The sequence below is a fragment of the Solea solea genome, chromosome 19 (assembly GCF_958295425.1).
Source record: "Solea solea chromosome 19, fSolSol10.1, whole genome shotgun sequence".
In the NCBI taxonomy this organism is placed as follows: Eukaryota; Metazoa; Chordata; class Actinopteri; order Pleuronectiformes; family Soleidae; genus Solea; species Solea solea.
The window spans coordinates 3,417,070-3,437,460 of record NC_081152.1 but is presented as its reverse complement, the minus strand read 5'-3'; the positions used below and the strand labels follow the sequence as shown (position 1 = coordinate 3,437,460).

The window sequence follows — 20,391 nt, the reverse complement described above, 5'->3', positions numbered from 1 at the left end:
CACGCCTCGTTTTCGATAGTCACCAGTGGCTGCTTCCATGGTGGTGTGAGTTTGCACTTTGTGTTGCGCATGACAGAAATAACAGGCAGATGAGGTCGCTGTTGTATTACAGAGAGAGAATATAATGTTGCTGATATCACATGTAATGACACCTGAAGTGTTGATGACCATTAATGTATAATTGACCACATGGATGACGAATCTGTAACTGGAGGTTAGATGTAATTAATTACTTGTAATACTGTATCATAACTCTACTTAAGTAAAAAATCATTAACAGGAGAAACTCATGACGACATGTTAAGCTTCAGCTTTTAGCTCAGTCGGATTTTAGACCTCATTCATCCATCATGAGTCAACCTCATCTGCCTATGACTCACTTTAACCTTCATTTAACAGACAGAAGTATACAAAAGAGAAGAGAATGTGCTTTCACTAACAATCAATCAATCAATCTGTCTGTCTGTCAGCCAGTTGGAGGGCAACAGTTTCCAGTGCAAGAATGCAAACAATTTCAGTCTTTCATCCATCTGAAAGACTGAAATTGGGGGGGATGTTGGGGCGTAAAGGCCAAGGGAAGAAGCTGCTGCTGAATGTGTGTGTATGCAGCGAGCCTTCAGGCAGTCTAGTTTGAGAAAGTGTCATGTGACCGCGTCAGGCACAGCCACATGGGTTGAGGAGAACTTTGGAAGATCATTGTCACTGAACACAGTCGTCCTTTGCATCAAGACAGGGTGAGATTGTTCTGTCATGTAAAACTCATTATGCAAAGAGGAAGCTATATTTCAATTTTGTGCAGAAATATTACTGAGTTCTCAGGACAACATCTGACAGTAAGTGTGGTCAGATGAGTCTGATAACCAGCTCTTTACCTGGTCTGCTGTAATGCCCTGGCAAGATAGGAATCTCCATCCATCCATTTTCTACCATTTTATCGTCCACATGAGGGTCATGGGGGGTCACTGTGCCAATCTCAGCTGACAGGGCGATATTTAGAGTCAATTTAGAGTGTCTAATTGACCTAATCACCATATTGCATGTTTTTGGCCTGTGGGAGGAAGCCAGAAAACCCGTACCCACACAGTGAGAGCATGCAGAAAGGCCCCAGGTCTTCTTGCTGCTAACCACTACTACTCCAACCGTGTGGCGAGAATATAATGATGCAAAAGGGTTGAAAAAGTGCAAATACACTCAGTGACATTAGAAAACGTTCAGATCTTTAATATTTTTCTTCTCTTTACAGCATCAGGCTTAGTGCACAAGAGAACGTGTTGGCAGTGTTGTTGTTAATCTTAAGAGAACATAGTTATACAGATCAGCTGGAAAATACAACATAATATCACGTTGTTGTTTTTTGCACATTATATCTACATTTACTGTAACTAGTGTAAAACACAGAGCCAAAGCCAGAAAGAGTTTATGTTTTAAACCTTATGTGGAAGTAAAATCCTCTTGTCAGTCACTCCTCAGGATTCCCCCGTCCCAGTTTCACCTCGTTTGAACTATGATGGGGATAAAGAAACACACTCATGAAGTCACACGATCCACTTTATACAATTATACTGTAAATGCAAGATGGATATGAGCAGATGAGAGTCGGTACTCACCGCCTGCTTGAGCAAATTTCCAGATTTGGTGAAGATGTTTGGCTTCTTAGAGGCGGGTTTGACTGTGTCAGTGCTGCTCTGCTGGGTCGCCTGAGGCGGAGCAGGCTGAGCGGGAGGAGGAGCAGCAGGTGCTGTGTGTGATGAGGGCAGTGACGGCGAATACGGCTGAGGTTTAGCGAAACTTTGGGATGTGTTTGGTGTGAAAGAGGAGGGTGTGTAGGACTGAGACGGTGTGTAGGACTGAGACGGTGTGTAGGACTGAGACGGTGTGTAGGACTGAGACGGTGTGAAGGACTGGGACGGTGTATAGGACTGAGACGGTGTGAAGGACTGAGACGGTGTGTAGGACTGAGACGGCGTGAAGGACTGAGACGGTGTGAAGGACTGAGACGGTGTGTAGGACTGAGACGGTGTGTAGTTTTGGGGCTGTGTGTAAGTGTTTGTTGTTGTCTGAGGCATAGAGAACGGTTGTGTTTGAGGCACGGAGAACGGATTGCTTGGCCCAAAGCCCTGAGTGTTGAGGTAGGGCTGTGTTTGTGAAAAGGATGCAGGCACCGGCGTGGAGTCCAGCAGAGTGGGTGGCGGCGGCGGAGGGAAGTTATCAGTCGACTCCGGTACGTCGGCGGCGTCGTCCCCAGGAGGGCCGAGCTCATAGTGCCTCTTCCTGAGCTCGCCCAGGCGGACTCGCTCCTGCTCCAGCTGGCTCTCCAGTTGCAGCACCTTCACCTGAGACATTCAGGGAGAAGAATCTCATCGTTAACCACAGATCTACAATCAACAGGCAGTGTAGGATTCTGCCGAAGAAGTCTGGCTTTTCCCCCTTAAGGAATGGAGAGATGAACAAACCAAGATGGCTTCTTTTTAACAACCTATATATAAGATTAATAATCATTTAGATCTCTACTTGAAGGTAAGGGCTCCTTATCTGGAAATGATTGGAAGGTGATCAACTGTCAAAATTCTTAGTATTCATCATTTTTGCATTATTTTGTGATTATTATTTGTATTTTGTCTTTCTACATTTCCTTTCTTTTCCTTGTTACTGTTAGGTTTGTTTTATTTTTCTTAAAATGTTGACTTTATATTTGCACAATGGTTGTGCATTTGTGATGAAAAGTCAGTACGTTAAACTGAAGAAGACTTATTATCGAGACTCACCTGAGCTTCCATTTCTTCTTTTTTCAGCTTGATCAGAGACAGGCCAGAGAAATCCATCATACCTGTGAGAACATCAGGGTGAATGCTGCTGTAATCAATGTTTTAGTTTAATGATTTGTATATTTATGTTTCCACACAGGATGAACTACCAGAACTGTAAAATGAAAGAATGTACAGTTGTGGTAATCCTTCAGGGGTCCTTCTCTCACCATGGTTGGAGATCTGCTGCTGTCCATGTTTGGTGGAGGTGACCACCACGGCGGCCATGTCGTTCACATGTCGCGAGGCGTGCTGCAGCGTATTAAGCTTCTTATTGTTGCGATCGGCCTTCACCTGAAATCACAGTCAATCACATCAGCAAACAAAACAGTGTACAGTGCACTCTGTGTTCTAAGATTGATTTATTTGCCCAGAGTTTAATGATTTTCTGTCCGCACTATTGAGGTTTATGTGGAATAGAATTTTATCATGTGATTATTTACACTTGTGCTGAGAATGATTTTCACTTGTACACGTGACAGTGTCTGCCATTAAATTAGTCTATTAGAAAGGGAAGAAGAGAACACATTTTAGCATTTTTTTCACGATATATTTGATTTGCGGTTATGTGTATTGTGTAAACTTCACTGATGTGTGATGAGTGATGAGAATGTCATGACCGAAATAAACATATATATAAATAAATAAATAAATAAATAATAATAATAATGTCGTTTGTGACTTAAACAGAAATTAAAACCTCATACGTTCAGCAGAGGAATGTCTCTTTGGTGGAGCTGCTGACATTCCATAGACATCACAAATATGATAAGATTCTGTCATGAGTCACTGTAAAGAGGTTTCAAGTGTAGAAAAAAAGTGTAAATACTTACTAACAAATAAAGTAGAATGTACAATAATTGTACTGCCCAAAAAATACCATAAAAAAGCACTTAGTTCATTTCAAAATGTGCATAATGGGCCCCAGTTCTAGACTGATTCAAATGCTTTGTTCAGACCACTCTCCATCAACCTGAGAGATGGTTATGTGTGGAAAAACCCAGCAGATCAGCGGTTTCTGAAAGACCAGCTACCAACAACCGTGCCACGTCACTTGAATGACCTTTCTTCCTGATTCTGCTGCTTGTTTTGAAATTCATTGGGTCCTCTTGACCATGTCTGCATGCCTAATAACACTGAGTTGCTGCCATGTGATTGGCTGATTTTGTATTAACAAGCAGCTGAGGAGGTGTTCTTAAAAAAAGTGGAGTGTGTTTTTGCATTTCTGAAACTATGCAGTATGCAATAATGCATAAAAAGAATTGTGGGATGTAGCAGGATGATTTGTTGTTGGGTCATTGCCCTCTCATATGCCTAGAGTACCAGGAACCTTCAAAGTAAAGTGACTGCTCCTCCACACAGCATCTACAGGAGGTTTTGACTTGACTGTACCTTGGACGCAGCAACCAGCTGTGCAGTACTTGCAGCGATCTCGTGTGAACAAGCGATGAGCTCCTCGTACGTTCCATTTTCACCCACGACCCGGTCGGCAGACTCTCTGACAGCAAAGAGGTGAACACGGACAATGTCATCACACATTCAGGGACAGTCTTGTATAAATACAAACAACCCGAGTGTGTTTGTCATTAATAGGAGGTGTAAATATACTTTATTTTTAAAATGAGCAAGGTAAATAATAAGTAAGTAATTACACAATATGAAACATTTGATTTAAAATGTTCTTTGTTGCTAAGGGTGCACAAGTCTTGCACTTGCACTGTATGCATGTGCACTTTACTCCTCTTAGAAGAGATAAGTGCTGGTTTTCTGCACCCTAAACAAGCACAAGAGAGAGGTGGAAAAGGAGAGAAGAGAAGGAAAGAGTGACGAGAACAGAGGGAGAATGAATAAAAAATAACTAAGTGGCTTAAATCAAACTACAGGAAAAACAAATGAAAACAAAAGGAGTGAAAACAAATTCAAACATTTCCTGCTGTTTCCAGCTTCTTACGTGTTGTGTGTTGCTGTTTTCAGTGTCATATATCAGTCATTTCCAGAGACTCAGGAGTCACGAGGAGATGCCAAATAACTTTTCCAGGCTTTTATTTAAGATTTATTAAATTAAATATACACAAAGTGATATTTTGATTAATTTATCAAACAAAATAAGTGGTTTACCAATTCAAAAATAATACTAGGTGTTACAGTCTTTGAAAATACTGTAAATGTTAGGTGTTATATTCTGTAAAAATTCAGTAACTTACAGAATTGATATTTTAAAAGCCGGAGAATAAGCGTCTTTGTCACCAGAGAGGAGAGAGTTGGAGAAATGCCTGTGCAAGTACTTTATACTGTTCAAAATTCAAATTTAACTTGCAGGATCTGTTGTTCATGTATAGCTACAATGTTTTCTTATTACCATTTTTAGTTTTTCTTCATTTTAATTTTTAAAACATGCAGAAAATTGTAAATAACTGCCAAATGTTCAAAGTTATTCTAGAAAAACGGTCAAAATCACTTACTCCGAGGACATTTTTCTGGCACCTTTATGGTTAAAAGAAGCAGGACATTTTGAGGGTTCGTTGTTAAAGGGTTAACCATGTTCAATGTTCAATGGTTTGTCATGTTTAAAAAATGAGTGCTTGTATAAAATGAACTATGACAGTACATGAAGAGTCTGGAGGTTTTGAACTGTTGATTTGAAAAGTTTTTTTTAATATTAGTAAAGACAGTGTCACCAGCTGCCGCTGGCTTGTATGTGTGGTCGTTGGTACTTACAGCAGCTGCGTGGCGCCCCAGCCCACAGCCTTTGAGGCAGAGATGAGTCCCTCTGTCCAGCGAGAGTTTTTGGCATAAAAGTCAGTGACGGATGCTGCTCCCTGCAGGAAAAAAAAACCCCAAAACAATTTCACATGACGATTCAATTTAATCCAACATGGTATCTGTCATTGTTAGGGCACTGTTTCTTTAGTTTTAACCAGATCGAAGCAAATACGTATGAAATAATCTTACATACATTCACAATGTCTTAGAAATATTTTAAAAAACAGAATATTTCAGTCAAAGAATGATGGAAACCAGTGTAGACAACAAGACATTCTAATTTAATACAATGTATATATTTATTTATTATAACAACATACATTTCCACGATAATATTCTTTTATAATTATGTATGATGGATCAATTAACCAATTTAAAAATAATCAATTAGGATAATTAAATATATAACTTAGTTATACAACAAGTATATACCTAGTTATTATATAATCACACTTTAGCTTTTTGGAAAATAGTTAGCATTTCCCTAACACATTAAAATTAAAAATGATTTTAAATTCACTATGCATCTGAATATTTGTCTGTGCATTTCACTGAAAATTAGTTTTTAAATCAGAAGGTTTTTCACTGTAGAATAAAAGGGTTTATTGTTAAAGCGTAATCTAAATTTTGTGCATGACATATTTTCAGATAAAAGGTCAAATAATCATTAGGTAGTTACTATTTAATGCTTACTTTCCCAATTTATTTAGGATGAAAGTTTTTGTGAGTGACATATTTTTTGAGCCTGTATAAGACAGGACAGCGAGTGAGGGCAGAAAAAGGACCACAAGTCAAATTCAAATATCCTCACTGGTGCCACTAAAACCACTTAAACCTTAGTTTGATGAGAAGATGCGAAACTCACCCTGCCTCCTTCCACAATGTCTTTTTGTAAGTCAGTCGCAGCTGTCACCAGCATATGAACAGCCTGCAGACGAGAGACAGAGAGAGAGAGCAGGAGAAATTTAAATGAAGTGTAAAAAAATAATAATGTGGTCACAGGAGATGATCAAATACTGGACAGCATTTTTACCTTCATCAGGTCAGAGCAGGATCCCAGGATACTGAGATCAAACAGAAAGAAAGAAAACACTGATTGAAAATAAGACAATGAAGAAAATGAATTATAAACAAAACATACAAAGCCTTTATTTTACCCCTGGTTGACCTCCAGCTTAACACCTGACGTTTCTTGACGTGCCTGATTTAAAATCTCCTGTACGACAAAAAAAAACAGAAAGCGTTAAGCATCAGCAGGTGTGTGAAGAAGGTTGTGTCCATCACATTTGATGTGTGTGTCCTTACGTCCATTCGCAGCACAGCCTCCTCTATGGCAGTGGATGTAGCGATCATCTCTCTGTCCACCATGTTCCCCAGCTCTTCTTTTAGCACATCCTGACCTCTGGGGCGCAAATCCTACACACAAAACCCCCCACTTGTTACTTATAGTACAGTGTGTGCTGAAAGTCAAAGACACATTTGAAGGCGGTTAAATGTATATACTGTATCTTCATTTATAATGAGTGACAATTACTTTACAAATAGGCAGGTTGTGGGTGAAACACAAACTAATAAACTGCAGTGTTTTACTGTATCTTTGCTCTGACAGCGTGGATTTTCCAGTCGAAAATAAAACCATCAAAGCAGATTTTCTTTCACAGTCGGACTGATTTCTGTTTTTCTTTTAGTCTGTGTTCTTCGTACTAGTGTGAATTGACACAATGTTGCTGCATGCTGTACCTTCAGGCACCAGAACCTGTTACATTCAACTCAGGAAGATGTTTGAATATGACCGACCACTATGACCACAGGAATCTAAAACTAAGTTTTAACCCTTAGTGCTCAAGCTGCACGAATCTGTGCCGCTGGTGCACCCATGGTCATTTGCCGCGGGAATAATACACAACTCCTTAAATGGACATCCTTGGGGTCGTGTGTGTTTATAGGTCACATATTCAGGCTTTAGAAAAAGTTTTTTTTCATCTTCTTATGTGTTTTTGAGTCAAAGTTATGATTCATTTTACATCACATTTTTAAGTCTTGTACCTCTGGAAAACCACTAACTGTGACTCACCTGGCCCAAAGCGAGGATGCGTTGCACAGTGTAGCGTACGGCGGAAGGGTCTGCTCTCTGTAAACTGGCCTGAAGCTTCAGATCCTTTAAGAACTGAAGGCAGTTGTTGGCGCAATCCCGACAGCTGTCAGTTAAACCTGTGTGAGACGGAGGCAGAAAATGCAGTGTTTTAGACTTTTGTGTGTCACTAAGAGGTGCAGTGCGCGTGTGGTCTGTGGTTGAGGGGTTAACCAAACATGTGACCATATATAAATTTGTGTAATGATGTGTGATGAGGTTTGTGCAACAGGTTCATGTGCATTCCCACCAGAGTGCAATATTTTAAGGGGGCTCTGTGCTTTGAATTTTGAATCTATAATATTAGCACTTTACTATCATCCACTGTCACTGGCACTTTAGTAACAGCTGCGTATGTATGTATTGTATAAGTATAAGAGTATGAATATGTGTATGTGAGTATGGATGTATATGTATATCCTGCTTTATGTCATTTTTCCATGTTCCGATGTTTTTGTGTCCCTGGATGTATTTTAATTTTTATCCCTTATAAACATCAACGATGTTTATGAATATGCATTGTCCCTTTCCTTAAATAAATAAATAAATAAATAAGAAAATAAATAATATAAAAAAGTGTGTGTCTCTCACGATCAGCCTGGTCAGTGGGAGCAGAGTGTGATGTCGCCGCTCCGTTGACGATGGTGTCAGCGGCCATGTGAGAAAACTGCGTGACAGCTCTTAACAAACCACTGGCGTCTAAGAGGAAAGACAAGAGAGAAGCATCAGATGATCTGTGATCATAGAAGGTCAACAACACAACAACCAAAGCACTTACCATTCCTGTTTCCCAGGTAAACCAGGTGACTCTGCTGCATTTTGTCTATCGAGCCCAGAGTGATTTCAGCCCGGTTCACCAAATAGTCTGAAAACAAGAAGGAGTAGTTATCATAGGGATGTAAATAGTACTTGTGCTTATGAGCAGATAAAGGCATTAAAGGTACAGTGTGTAAAAAGTGTGAAGTTGCAGGTTGCAGCTAAATATTCCTCACTTTACCCAGCTGTGTTGTGCGACACAATGCCAAAACATTCAGACAAAGGCTAATGGGAGAATTTCCCTGAATCAACAGAGTGAGTTGTCTTTCAACTAGAATGTTGTTGGTTCGATTCCGGGCTAGTCTATATGCCAATGTGTCCTTGAGCAACTGTGCGAATGTGAACAGGTATGAAAGATGTGTGATAAATACGCTGTATGAATGTGTGAGTAAATGGGTGTGAATGGTCAAACTTTAGTGTAAAGTTTCCTTATTCCTTATATCTAAAGTGTGTGTTATTGATTAAAGTGTGCTGTACCTAAATGTAAAGGCTTTCTTTATTCTACTCCTCAAAGTTAGGGGCATGATCTTTATAAGTGAAGTCTGAAGACAGGCAAGACTGTGGGATAAAATGTAGATGAAGGAGTTTAAAGCATGTCTACCTGGCGAACTGATGCAGCGAACATGAATAGGGTCGTCCACTTTGGCCACAGCGTCCAGTATGATACCCTCGGCCTCCACCACGGCACACTGGAGCAGACAGAACTGCTCGTCCTGCAGCTTCTGGGCCAGTTCTCCTTCTCGACAGGCCTGTTTTCACACACACACACACACACACTCAGTATGTGAAATCCTCTACACGGTCTACTCCAGGAGTGGCCAATTATTTTCCCCAAGGGGCCACATGAGAAACTTCCTCATGAGAAAATATTGAGGGTAATGGGCTGAACTAAATTCTGCTTGATATTCATTTTATCTCTTTATAAAAAGCAGTAAATCGTATCGTTTTGGAGTGGATTTTACTATATGCACTGCTGTGACACTGCGGTGTCCCTGTTGTGGGCATAGATTGTATAGAAAAACAGGACGTAGGGTGAGTCTCATCAGGAAGTAACAATATAATGAATATCCACCAGGGGGAAACACTGCAAGTTGCACAAATAAGTTTGTTTGAATGGAAGCCTTTGACAGTTGGTATCGTATGGTATGATGTCACTGGTCAAACCAACAATCTAAAGCCCCCATTTTGATGTATGACATCACAACTGGTTGCCACTTGGTTGTGGGACGAATAAATTATAATTTTATCTTAACTGACCATCGAGATATATACAGTACACAACATAAACACTAGCATTGCACCTGTTGCTGTAACTGGGCGTGCAAACTTCCCAACTCCATGTTGCTCCTCTGCCTCTCCTGCTCCAGCGAGCTGTGGTGGAGCTGAGCTTGTTGTCTGAGGGAGTTGAGCTCCGCCTCCTGCTCCCTCACCGACCGCAGCAACGCGTCCTTCTCCGCATGCAGCCCTGCGAGTGAGCTGCTCATCTGAGAACCACTCTGTGGAAGGAAAGCAGCTGTGAGCGTGCTCCATCTCAAGAGGAGCGGATATAAAATGTGAGGAAAAATAGACTCTTACCATTTCTTTGCTCTGCAGTAAGTTGTTGGCACGCATCAGGTCTGCTCGTGTTGAGTCCAGCTCTCGCCTCAGCCTATCGATCTCCAGTTTCTGCTCTGCGTTGATGGCCAGCTGTGGAAAGACAGACAGAATCGTCAATCAATCAATCAAATCAATTATAAAAGACAGAGACAGCCACTTACCCTAATTAATAATCCAAATAAGAATAAATAATAATTCCGATTGAGTTTAAAATTAGAAAAAAAAAGAAAAAGGGATGGATAGAAACTAAATAATATTATTTCATTTAGCACGCGACAAAATGGTGGCTGAACGTGAGTCGAGGTGTCAATGTAGTGAAAGTAGAGCTGCAACAACACATTGTTTTGATATTTGAGGTTTTGAGAAATGGCAACATTCTCATTTCCACTGATGTGTGGTTTCAATAATTGATTTTCTATTGCACTGCTTTCAAAACCTTTTTATATTGGGACACAAATTTTAAAGATGACAAACAATTACATCCTGATTCATAATATAAACCTTTACTAATTTGTGCATAATGTAACATTTCTGGCTACCCTCACCTTATTACTACTACTTTAACACTTTGGTCCTTACTTTGTGATTTGCTTTGCTGCATCTTATATTTTATATTCTAAAGTACTCTGTCTTATCTAGAACATAGCCTATGCTGTTTGTCTGTTGTTATTTTTCTTACTATTATTATATTTTTTCATCAGTGTGTGTGTGTGTGTGTCGCCTGTGTTACCTGCTGCTGCAGCTGAGCTCTCAGCGCCTCCAGCTCTCTGTTGCATCGGTCTCTCTCCAGGTCCATGGAGCCCTGCTGCTGCTGCGCCTGCAGCCTCAGCGACGACAGCTCCGTGTTTCTCTCTGTGGCCGAACGCAGGAGCACGTCGCGTTCTGCCTGCAGAGCTGCCAGGCTGCTGCTCACCTGAGAGCCTTCCTGCAGGAGGAGAGAGAGAGAGACCAGGGAAATAAAACATGGAAGAGGAAAGAGCAGGGAAACTCAGAAAACTGATCAATTAGCTGAGCAACCACTCTGTCCTGGGGTCTATAGTAAATAAATACATTGGAAAGAAAAAGCATTTCCAGTAATATAAAAACATTAGAATAAATATAAAAATACTAGATAATAAATATAGACCATTTACCATAATGGTCGGTGAAACATTTGTGTGGAACATTTTCTTGCAATTGTAATAATGCTGTTTGCCATTTTTGTGACAATATACAACAGTTTAGTTTCAGTAAACATCTGATTATGTTGATCCTTTTCTGTTTGTGGCATTAATGTACAGTTGTAATCTTATTGCATAATTTAAATCTGTGCAATAAATAGTATAAATGACGCATTAAACTATTATATCTATCTGTTATACCAGATTGTAAGCAGCAGGTAAGAAAGCCATAATTAAAAAGTGGTTAAAACCAGATATTCCTACAGTAGATTATTGGATTGATATTATTTATGAAGTAAATAAAGACATTTTCATGCAGACAACAGAAAGACAAATTGGGTTGTATATATTGTATAGTAAGTTAGTAATTAGTTTAAAGCAAAAGGAGGGCAATTCTATTTATATATCCTATATTATGTCTCTTCTGGTCCTTGCTTGGTAATGGTAAATTTAGAAGAATATGAAGACACACCCTCAAAGTTTAGGTCAGTCAGTAGTTGATTATAATAAGACTTGTAGATTTATCGTGTTTGTGTTTTTATTATGATGTTGTTATTTTTAATGTATCTTATACTTGAATGTTCGAGACTTAAAAGCGAATTATTCTACACTGTGACTCATCCTCAGTTATTGCTTTGAACTAAATAATGTTAGATGATGAGTCACATGTTCTCCATATGACGCCGTGAGTGACCTGATGGTTTTGAATGTTTCATAAACAGGATGAACAGGAACAACATGAGTATTTGCTATTATCTCATTAACTGATCTACAGAGGAACACTGGAGACTGTGTTGTCTTCCTGTGTCTCTCTGTCTGTGTGTCTGTTATCAGGATTAATCAAAAGCTACTGAAACCATGTCCATTCAATTCAATTCTGCAGTGAGTCTGGAGAAATGGCATTTTTGACATCCTTTGAATCAGAGGTCGGCAAGTACATTTTAGGCTTAGGGACAATGTTTTTCTTCAATTCACTTAGACAGCCTAACCAAAGACTTATCCCTAACCTTAACCATAAGCCAGGTCCTCAAAAATGAGGCAAACTTATCCAAAGCTTTTCCTCCCACGTTCTTACAAGGAATCACTCTCTTAAGCCCCTTTTCCACTTATGGTCCCAGCTCGCCTCGCCTCGGCACGTCACGGTTTAGGTTGTGTTTCCACTACAAAATAGTACCTACTCAACATGGGTCATCACTGCACGGCTGCATGAAACTGCAGTGACTTCGTTTTACACGCGCAAACACAAATGAGTGACTAGTGACTTGTAAAGCAGTTGTTTTCAGTGTAACTGAATCATTAGAATCAGTTAATTAAAAAGATTTGTTCAGTACTTCCTCCATGACCAGAGCACAGTCACCGGACTGAAATACAGTAGCAGGGTTTGTGATGCCGCTCGCCCGTCACGATCAGCAGTGCTGTCTCTAAAAACACCAGACTCCTCTGTTAAATATTGAGATTTTAGTCATTTCCCTGGTCATTTTTGGAGATTAACCCACATTTTTAGGATAGTTAAGTGTTTTTAACTGATCTACAGTTCGGCTTGAATCTTGTGTTGGATGTCTTACTCATGACGGCACTCTGACCAATCAGTGGCCGGCAGCCTGGCGACGCCATGCTTAGTATCGCCTCAGCTCGCTTGGAACCTCGCCAGAGCAGGTATTAAAAAAAGTGCCAGGTAGGCCTAGTATGCTAGTGGAAACACAAAATAACCGTGCAGTGCCGAGACAAGGCGAGTCGAGCTAGTGGAAACACGCCGTTATTATCAGGAAATTTGACTGACAGGAGAAGTTATTTTAAATGACTGAAGTGCTCATTTGCATTTTCACAGACAGCCCGTCCAGATAACGTAAAAGAAAAAGGCCCTACTTCTAAAAGCAGCCACATACGCACCTTCTCCTTATTTTCCAGTGTACTGCGAAGGAGGGCCAGCTCAGCTCGTTGTTCCAGCAGTTCTTTGTTGAGACGCTCGTTCTCCTGCTGCTGATGATTCATCTGGGTGGGAAAGGAGTCATTAGATTTATGGTTCATGAGTGTCTGTCTTCCTCTGCAAACACAAAACCAGGCTGAAATGGGGCAGAACTGCTGTCTGTCTGTTCACAGGAGGAAAATGATGTTTTTGACGAGGTATGCTGATTCGTGTAGAAAGCTGTGAGACGGCAGAGGACGTCTGCTGAGGAAGTCTATCACAATGTAATTGTGTTCATGTAGCTCCGGAATGTGATGTGGACACATACATCCTAAAACTGACTTTGTGAATGTGTTGGGTTTTTTATGTGAACAACTGTTTAATTGGCATAATTTCACACATTGAGGTCAAATATTACCAACAGTACAAACATTTTAACATGCCCCAAGCCAGCCAACCAAACTTTGCGTTGTTTCTCACTCAGCCCCAAATGTGAGTCATCATTGAGCAAAAGGATAGTCGGCTCCAGAGGTACAGTCATAGTAGATAAAGTCACTGTTACCTTCCTCCAAAAGCTATGAACCTCATATGCTTAAATGTTCCCGGTGTGTTCAAGGAACACAGGCCACAGTTTGGGCTGGGTGAATGTGTTTTTTTGTGATCGGAGCTGAGGACACATTCAGGATGGACTGGCAGTGTTTGGATCAGTCAGGATAGATGATAGGTGCTAGTTATTTTAGTACTAACGCAAAAAAACCCCAAGAAACACGGCTCTACTTCTAAATTTAAAAATAAGGTTTATAAACACTTGGTGTAGTGGTGCGTTCAGGTGTCACAGAGGTCTTACTGTGTTATACTTCTCCTTCCGCAGGTTTTCCAGCTCGCTTTCCATCTGCTTGTTGGCTCTCAGTAGATCACCATGGTTTTGTTTCGTGCCAGTCAGCACCTTCACCGTTTCTGCATTCTGCACATGGATACACAGAACAACAGTTTGCAACACGTCTGGACAGAACTCTTTCAGAAGATGAAAGTAGTTGTTATCTTCTCATCTACACAGTGGAGACACATTGTCCTAAAATGTCTCCAAGTCCCTTCAAAGTTGTGCCAGAAACGACCTTGATGAAGATGAACGGTGCAGTTTACCTTCTTCATTAAGTCAGCATGACTGGTAACCAGCTCTGCGTGTCTCTCTTTGAGTTGCGTGAAACGAACCTCAGCGGCATGAGCTCTGGCTGCAATGAAATAGCAAGATACCGCCCCCTTTTTAGTGATGTTCTTCAATATTCATGTTACTCGTCTGCCTTGACACACAACTGCATACTCACTGTCGGCTTCCTTGAATCCAATCTGTGCCCCAACATTGACGATATTCGTGCTCCGCAGAGCCTCCACTTCCATGCGCAGGTGCTCGTTTTCCACCATGGCCATCTGCTTATGGGTGCGCTGCTCCTCCACTTGGGCCTCCAGACGATTCACCTGACCCTTTAACTCGGTCACGCACCTCTGAGCCTGAGGAGAGGAGAGACAAGGATTTGTATGTTTGGAGTTCGCAAGAAAAAAAGAGAGAAAAGTCATGCATGTGTCTGAGACCAGAGGTGAGAGTTGCAGGGGGTTGAGATGGCCAACTCCAGCACAATTTCAGAATTATTATTTATTTTTTTAATATGAAGTCTCCCTGACAAATAGTAAACAAATAACATAAAGCAAAGTAACACCAGGATGGTTGCTCAGCTGACCTCATTCTTGATGATTTGCAGCTCTGGTTTGAGCACCTCCAGCTCCTTCCTCATGCTCTCATTCTGTGTGTCTCTCTGCTCCAGCGAAGTGTCAGGTGCTGTCACTTGGCTGAGCAAATAGTACTGCTGTGAGAAGCAAAACTACATGTTAGGCCATCCTACCAAAAGACACAAAAGATGGAGGAGAAACTTCTTATAATTAACATTGTGAGACGCAAGGAGGCGTCATTACCTGCGCCATCTGTGGTGCTTCCCTAAGCTCTGGTTGTGGCTCCACCTCCTCCATCTCCTCCTCATTGGGTATCACCACCACTGGCCTCCTGTACTCCGCAAAAGCAGCCGCACGAAGGAAGTTTGGTGGAGCCTGCAGGGTATACAACAAAACAACATTAGAAAACAGAAGTATCGGATTTATACACATAGATGTGGACGAAGCCGTTGCTGTACTTACGTCGGGGAGATCTGGGATCTGGATGATACTTTTGAAGAACTCCATCTCCCTGGCTCTGTTGAAGAACTGTGAGAGGCTGCAGGAGAAAATGCATCTCACATTAGTGACATAAAACAGTGCTAATATGCTAATAATACTAATATACTGTGTTAAAGTGAAGTGAACCACACAAGTCCCCAGGGGCAGAAGGGATTTATATGAAAGTACATGCTCTACAGTACATAAATAGCACAGCATTAAGAAGAGGGATGTTCTATTACCAACACTATACACACATTTGCATGTGGTATCTTAATAATAAACAAACTAGCAAGTATGTAAAAGAGATATTAGAAGTCTTCCTTATATTAGGGTTAATGAGCAATTCTAAATGTTGAGATTTTTCTAACTCTAGGTGCATCTTAACATCTGTCATAAGGTTTGAATACGTTGGGACTGTTTAATGTTTCCATTTGAGACAATTTTACACATTTTAACTTCAACCTCTTCTCAAACTGTGGTCTGAGTGTTGGTTTCCAGACATCTCACCTTCTTGCCAACTTTTATGTCATGCCCTACCATCACCGCCACCTCCTGTTTGGAGTTTTGCCTCAAATACCTTATATACCAACCAACAATAACAAATGAAATCTTGGAAAATATGCATATGTATACGTACAAAATGTCATTTTAGAACACAGGTTAGTCATGTGGGAACATGATTTCTTTGTGACAGGGTTGGTTCCTGTGTGTGACTTTGATTTTCTATTGATTTTACACAAAATGATGCAATAATATTCTTATGCACAGACGATGGAAGAAACAGAATCTTGTGTGTCATGTTTCAAGAAACCAAACAGCTTATAGAACAAGGGTCTAAAAAGAAATACCACTACATACAATCTATCCCTGCACATGCATACGTTGGTTTCTTGTAAAGCATGTTGGTGAGTTTATGTTGACTTGAGTTAACAAAAGTGTGTGTTTGAGATTATAAATTTGTCTTGGAATGCTGGAAAAAGTATTTAACTTTTATTCACATTTACTCATCATATTATTTTATCAGTTATTCATTTATTCTGTTGATGATATTGTATTTTGTGAATGCATGTGCAGCAATCTGGCTCTGGCCTAAATGGATTCATGACCTAGTAATAAAAATCTCCTTCCCTTTTGACATCACCTACCTCATAAACAGATCGCGGAAACGCTCTCGATGACCGAGTAGAACGTCTGGGGGGATACCTGTGAAGCAGAGGACACGGTGAATTAATCTAACGCAGAGAGGTTTGACTGGATGAGAATGTGTTACGTCTGTGCCTCACTCACGGCTGTGAAGTTTGAACATGAGCAGGACGGAGAAGTGGTAGAGGAAACTGCAGTCCAGGATGAGAGGAATCAGAGGCATAAGTCTGCACTTTCCAGCTGGTGTCGTAGATTTGGCCCCGTTGGCATCGAGCTGACGCAGAACTTCACACAGGAGAAACAACAGTAACCGTTAGAACACAGAGCATTTCAACTGCTTTTTTCCATTACTATGTTTAAACATACAGTATATACAGTTTTAGCACTACATGGGTACAATGTTATCAAAGTAATTGTACTTTCATTTGAAAAGAGTGTTTCAGTATTTTTTCCACCAGTAATATAGACCATTAAACCTGCTGGAGGACTCACCGGTCTCAGACATCTTCAGTCCAGCATCCAAGTAGTCCAACAGCTCTTGTGTCATGTCTAGCCTATAATAAGACAAGAAATAGGTGTCAGAACCACACAATTCATCAGAAACACTGTGTCGTCATGGCAGCATCTCATCATCAACAACAACAACAACAACAACAACAACAACAACAACAACAACAACAACAGCAGTACTTGAAAGCTGAGATTAACTTACACTTTGGTCATGTCAGTTCCTGCTTCCTTGTCCAAGGTCTCATCACTGGCTTCCAGGTTGCCTGGGATCACCTTGTGCTGTGCAATGGAAGGTTTGTGTCATCAAACTGAAGTGTTTTTATTATCAAGAAGACAAAATAAATAGAAAATGATTACCTTGGCATGAAATTCCAATTTGTGGCAGAGGAACTTGGCTGACAAGGCGACAATGTGGCCATATCGATCATGTAGGTTCCCCTGGAAACAGTCACAGTATACAGTATAATAGATGCAATGAAAAAAGCTTGATTTATCCAGAGGGTAAAATAACTCTGTTACACATAATTCTCTTGTTTAAATCTTGTCTTGTCAAATTTTACTACTGTCCTTGCACTGCTGCTGTATATACAGAAACACTCCCTCAGTCAGGTCTGATAGTTTGTTTTCAGATCAAGGACACAAATAATGTTACACTGTTTCTGTTCATAAAGATCAAACAGAAATAAAAAAAAATCATCAACAGTTACACACTGGAGCTTCGCTAAATAGTCATTGTTTCAATATTTAAATTTGGAATATCTCCAAAATTCCCAAACACAAGTTCCCATGGAAAGTTTATGGATATGTACAGGGAATTTTCTGCCCCTTTGCAAACCTATTCCCAATAGTGACATAATACAGTAGCTTCCATAGAGAATGAAATAGATTAAACCAGCGGATGTTTTACACCAACTACCACTTGAGGAAAATATTGAGCTCTTGAAGTAACACCATTATCACCAGTGTTAAAACACAGTGGTGTATAAAGGCCGAGCAAAGTCAGCGACAGACTTTTCACAGGAGGCAGATATATTCCCATCCTCCTCCTCTTCCTCACATATACTTCAGACATTGTAGTATCCAAATTAGATTACATTAGATAGATAGGTAAGGTGACTCCAATTTTTTTTCATTTTCTACACGCACTGGTCAAAATTCCCCAGATCCACTCCGATCACATACCCTGGTGCACATCCAGATGTGCATTTGTAAATCACAACCTCAACTTTTTTTTTTTTTTACTTGAATAGAAGATATCTCACAAGTTTTCACAAACGGTTACTCACCCAGAGGATACCCATGTCTTTCACGTTGCGACAGTGTCTGTAAGAATCTGCGACAGCCTGTGGAGTCAGACAGACACACGGGGAGATTACACATCACCAGTGTGCAAGTGAAGTGTGGGGAAGTGGAACATAGTGAAGGGGGGCAAAAGACAGTGGTCTACACAAGAAGAGATGGGTTTGAACTTGCATTTCTGTGTCCATCCCTGAGCAGTTTGTGCAGCACGTAGCAGAACTTCCAGCTGACCATGGAGTTGCTAGACAGTGGCAGGTTCAGGGTGTAGGACCAGAAGGTGGTGGCTCCGCCCTCCTTATAACTTCCCATGATGATATCTTCCCAGCTGTTAAGGAAACTCTGAGGTACCAGTGTACATGGTGAACCGTGGTGAAAAACAGCCCATAATTAACCATAAAAGTACTTCTGACAACTCTAGATTCAACTCTACTGGGGCTGCAACAATTAATGAATGAATTACAGCTCATTAAGTCATTACTAAATTATTGCTTACTATTTTGGTCATCAATGAATTCCTTTGCACATCTGTGACAAGACACTGCCAAAATAAGACTTTTGAGGGAATCATCCCTTTATGGACCAAACAATTTACCAATCATTCAGGAAAACACACAACACATTAATCACATAATCAATACTTAAAATGAAGACTTAGTTGATGTCCTAATCCTAACAACTACAGGATGATAGACATTAAGATTCTATCAAGTTGTTATCCCCCAGGAAGTTAAAGCCCTCTGTTTTTGCTTTTCTTCTGACATTTCAGCAGATATTCATGATCCCCAGAGGATACATTCTGACTGTAAGAGAAGAATCTCAGCAACAACTGAATCAGTTACCAAGACTTTATCTAATGGTTCCCAAAGACTTGTTTCTAGACATTCTAGGACATACTAAAGAGTTGTAGGAAAAGGAGAATACATTCAGATTCATGTTCCAGAAACTGTTTAACAGTGTCAAAGGATACTGCGCACATATTTCTCCTTGGGTGGTGTTTCACCTGATGTGATGGTTTTGCTGATGCTATGGAGCTGAAAGAAATGACGTAAAACAAACAAGCACCAGGTCATAAATACACAACTCAACTCCCTCACAAACATATAGTCAACATCAGATCGATGGCTGATAACAAAAGGTTATATTTACTCCAGCTAACATTTTTAACTACACATACACCAATCAACCATGACATAGACAACAAAATGACTGTTTAACAATGAACATGTATTAACTTTAAAAAAAAAAAAGCATTTGTATGATATTCACTGATCAGCCACAACATAAAATGCATTTTTATGTTGTTTGATTATATATAGTGATCTAAAGGAGCTGATTTCACTTTCCTCACTTAAAACAGTAGGAATGTGAACTGAATCCTTCCCCCATTAAAAAAGAAACCCAGCTTGTTTATTTTTGCTACAAACAAGAAAAATGACTTACCTGTTGTTTTCCAAACTGCTCCTTCTCAGCTGCCAAAGCCTTTTCCGTCTTATTGTCACTTTTGTTCTTTGGTTTGCTCATTGTGTTTTCTCTAGCTGACACTGACGACGAGTCAGACGGTGCCAGTCCTGATTTCTGCGCCTCACCTGACGTAAACTAAAAGTCCTTCAACCACGCGCATGTCATCTAGAAGCGTTTCTTGTTCAAAATAACACACCAATAACTTCCAACAAAGCTGGCCAGGGAGAGAAATTGGCCGAATCTGTCTGCGTAAAAGCGCTCCGAAGTCGTTCCAAATTGCGTAAATACGCACGCCAAAGACGGAAAACACACAAAGTCGGCGATGCGTTTGTAAAAAAAAAAAAGATTGTTTATAATACTTTATCACAAAAAGTAGTGAGGTGACTCTTACCAGCGCTCTACAATTCAACTGAGTCACCAGCAGGTAAATGTGCAGGGAGTGAAACTGGAAAAACAATACAAGGACACACCACTCAACAGCCCAGTAGGACTGGTTTCACATCTCACCCACTTCACACAACACATCATTTAAGAAACAATACTGCATTTAAAAAAAAATTACACAGTACATTTATGTTAGGAAAATAGCACAAC

The 20,391-nt window shown here is 40.4% G+C and overlaps 1 protein-coding gene across 2 annotated transcripts; it reads right to left on the bottom strand.

The window, feature by feature from the left end:
* Nucleotides 1–1,195: 1,195 nt before the first annotated feature.
* LOC131446329 (huntingtin-interacting protein 1-related protein-like) lies at nucleotides 1,196–20,253 on the bottom strand. Of its 2 annotated transcripts, none has more exons than XM_058617486.1 (33): nucleotides 19,777–20,253; nucleotides 19,304–19,367; nucleotides 18,511–18,653; nucleotides 18,324–18,380; nucleotides 17,395–17,475; nucleotides 17,240–17,316; nucleotides 17,020–17,081; nucleotides 16,672–16,812; nucleotides 16,530–16,587; nucleotides 15,364–15,439; nucleotides 15,145–15,276; nucleotides 14,913–15,038; nucleotides 14,502–14,685; nucleotides 14,320–14,408; nucleotides 14,024–14,140; nucleotides 13,161–13,262; nucleotides 10,841–11,035; nucleotides 10,090–10,200; nucleotides 9,816–10,010; nucleotides 9,116–9,263; nucleotides 8,477–8,563; nucleotides 8,290–8,397; nucleotides 7,642–7,778; nucleotides 6,873–6,983; nucleotides 6,725–6,783; nucleotides 6,601–6,631; nucleotides 6,433–6,495; nucleotides 5,523–5,623; nucleotides 4,197–4,302; nucleotides 2,975–3,098; nucleotides 2,766–2,827; nucleotides 1,608–2,333; nucleotides 1,196–1,502 (listed from the first exon to the last, which is right to left on the bottom strand). In XM_058617486.1, exons 1-33 carry the CDS (start codon nucleotides 19,855–19,857, stop codon nucleotides 1,467–1,469), a joined length of 3,990 nt encoding a protein of 1,329 aa, XP_058473469.1. In that variant the 5' UTR covers nucleotides 19,858–20,253; the 3' UTR covers nucleotides 1,196–1,466. The 2 variants fall into 2 exon arrangements, with proteins under 2 accessions (XP_058473469.1, XP_058473470.1); XM_058617487.1 differs by having other exon boundaries at nucleotides 14,913–15,035.
* Nucleotides 20,254–20,391: the final 138 nt, after the last annotated feature.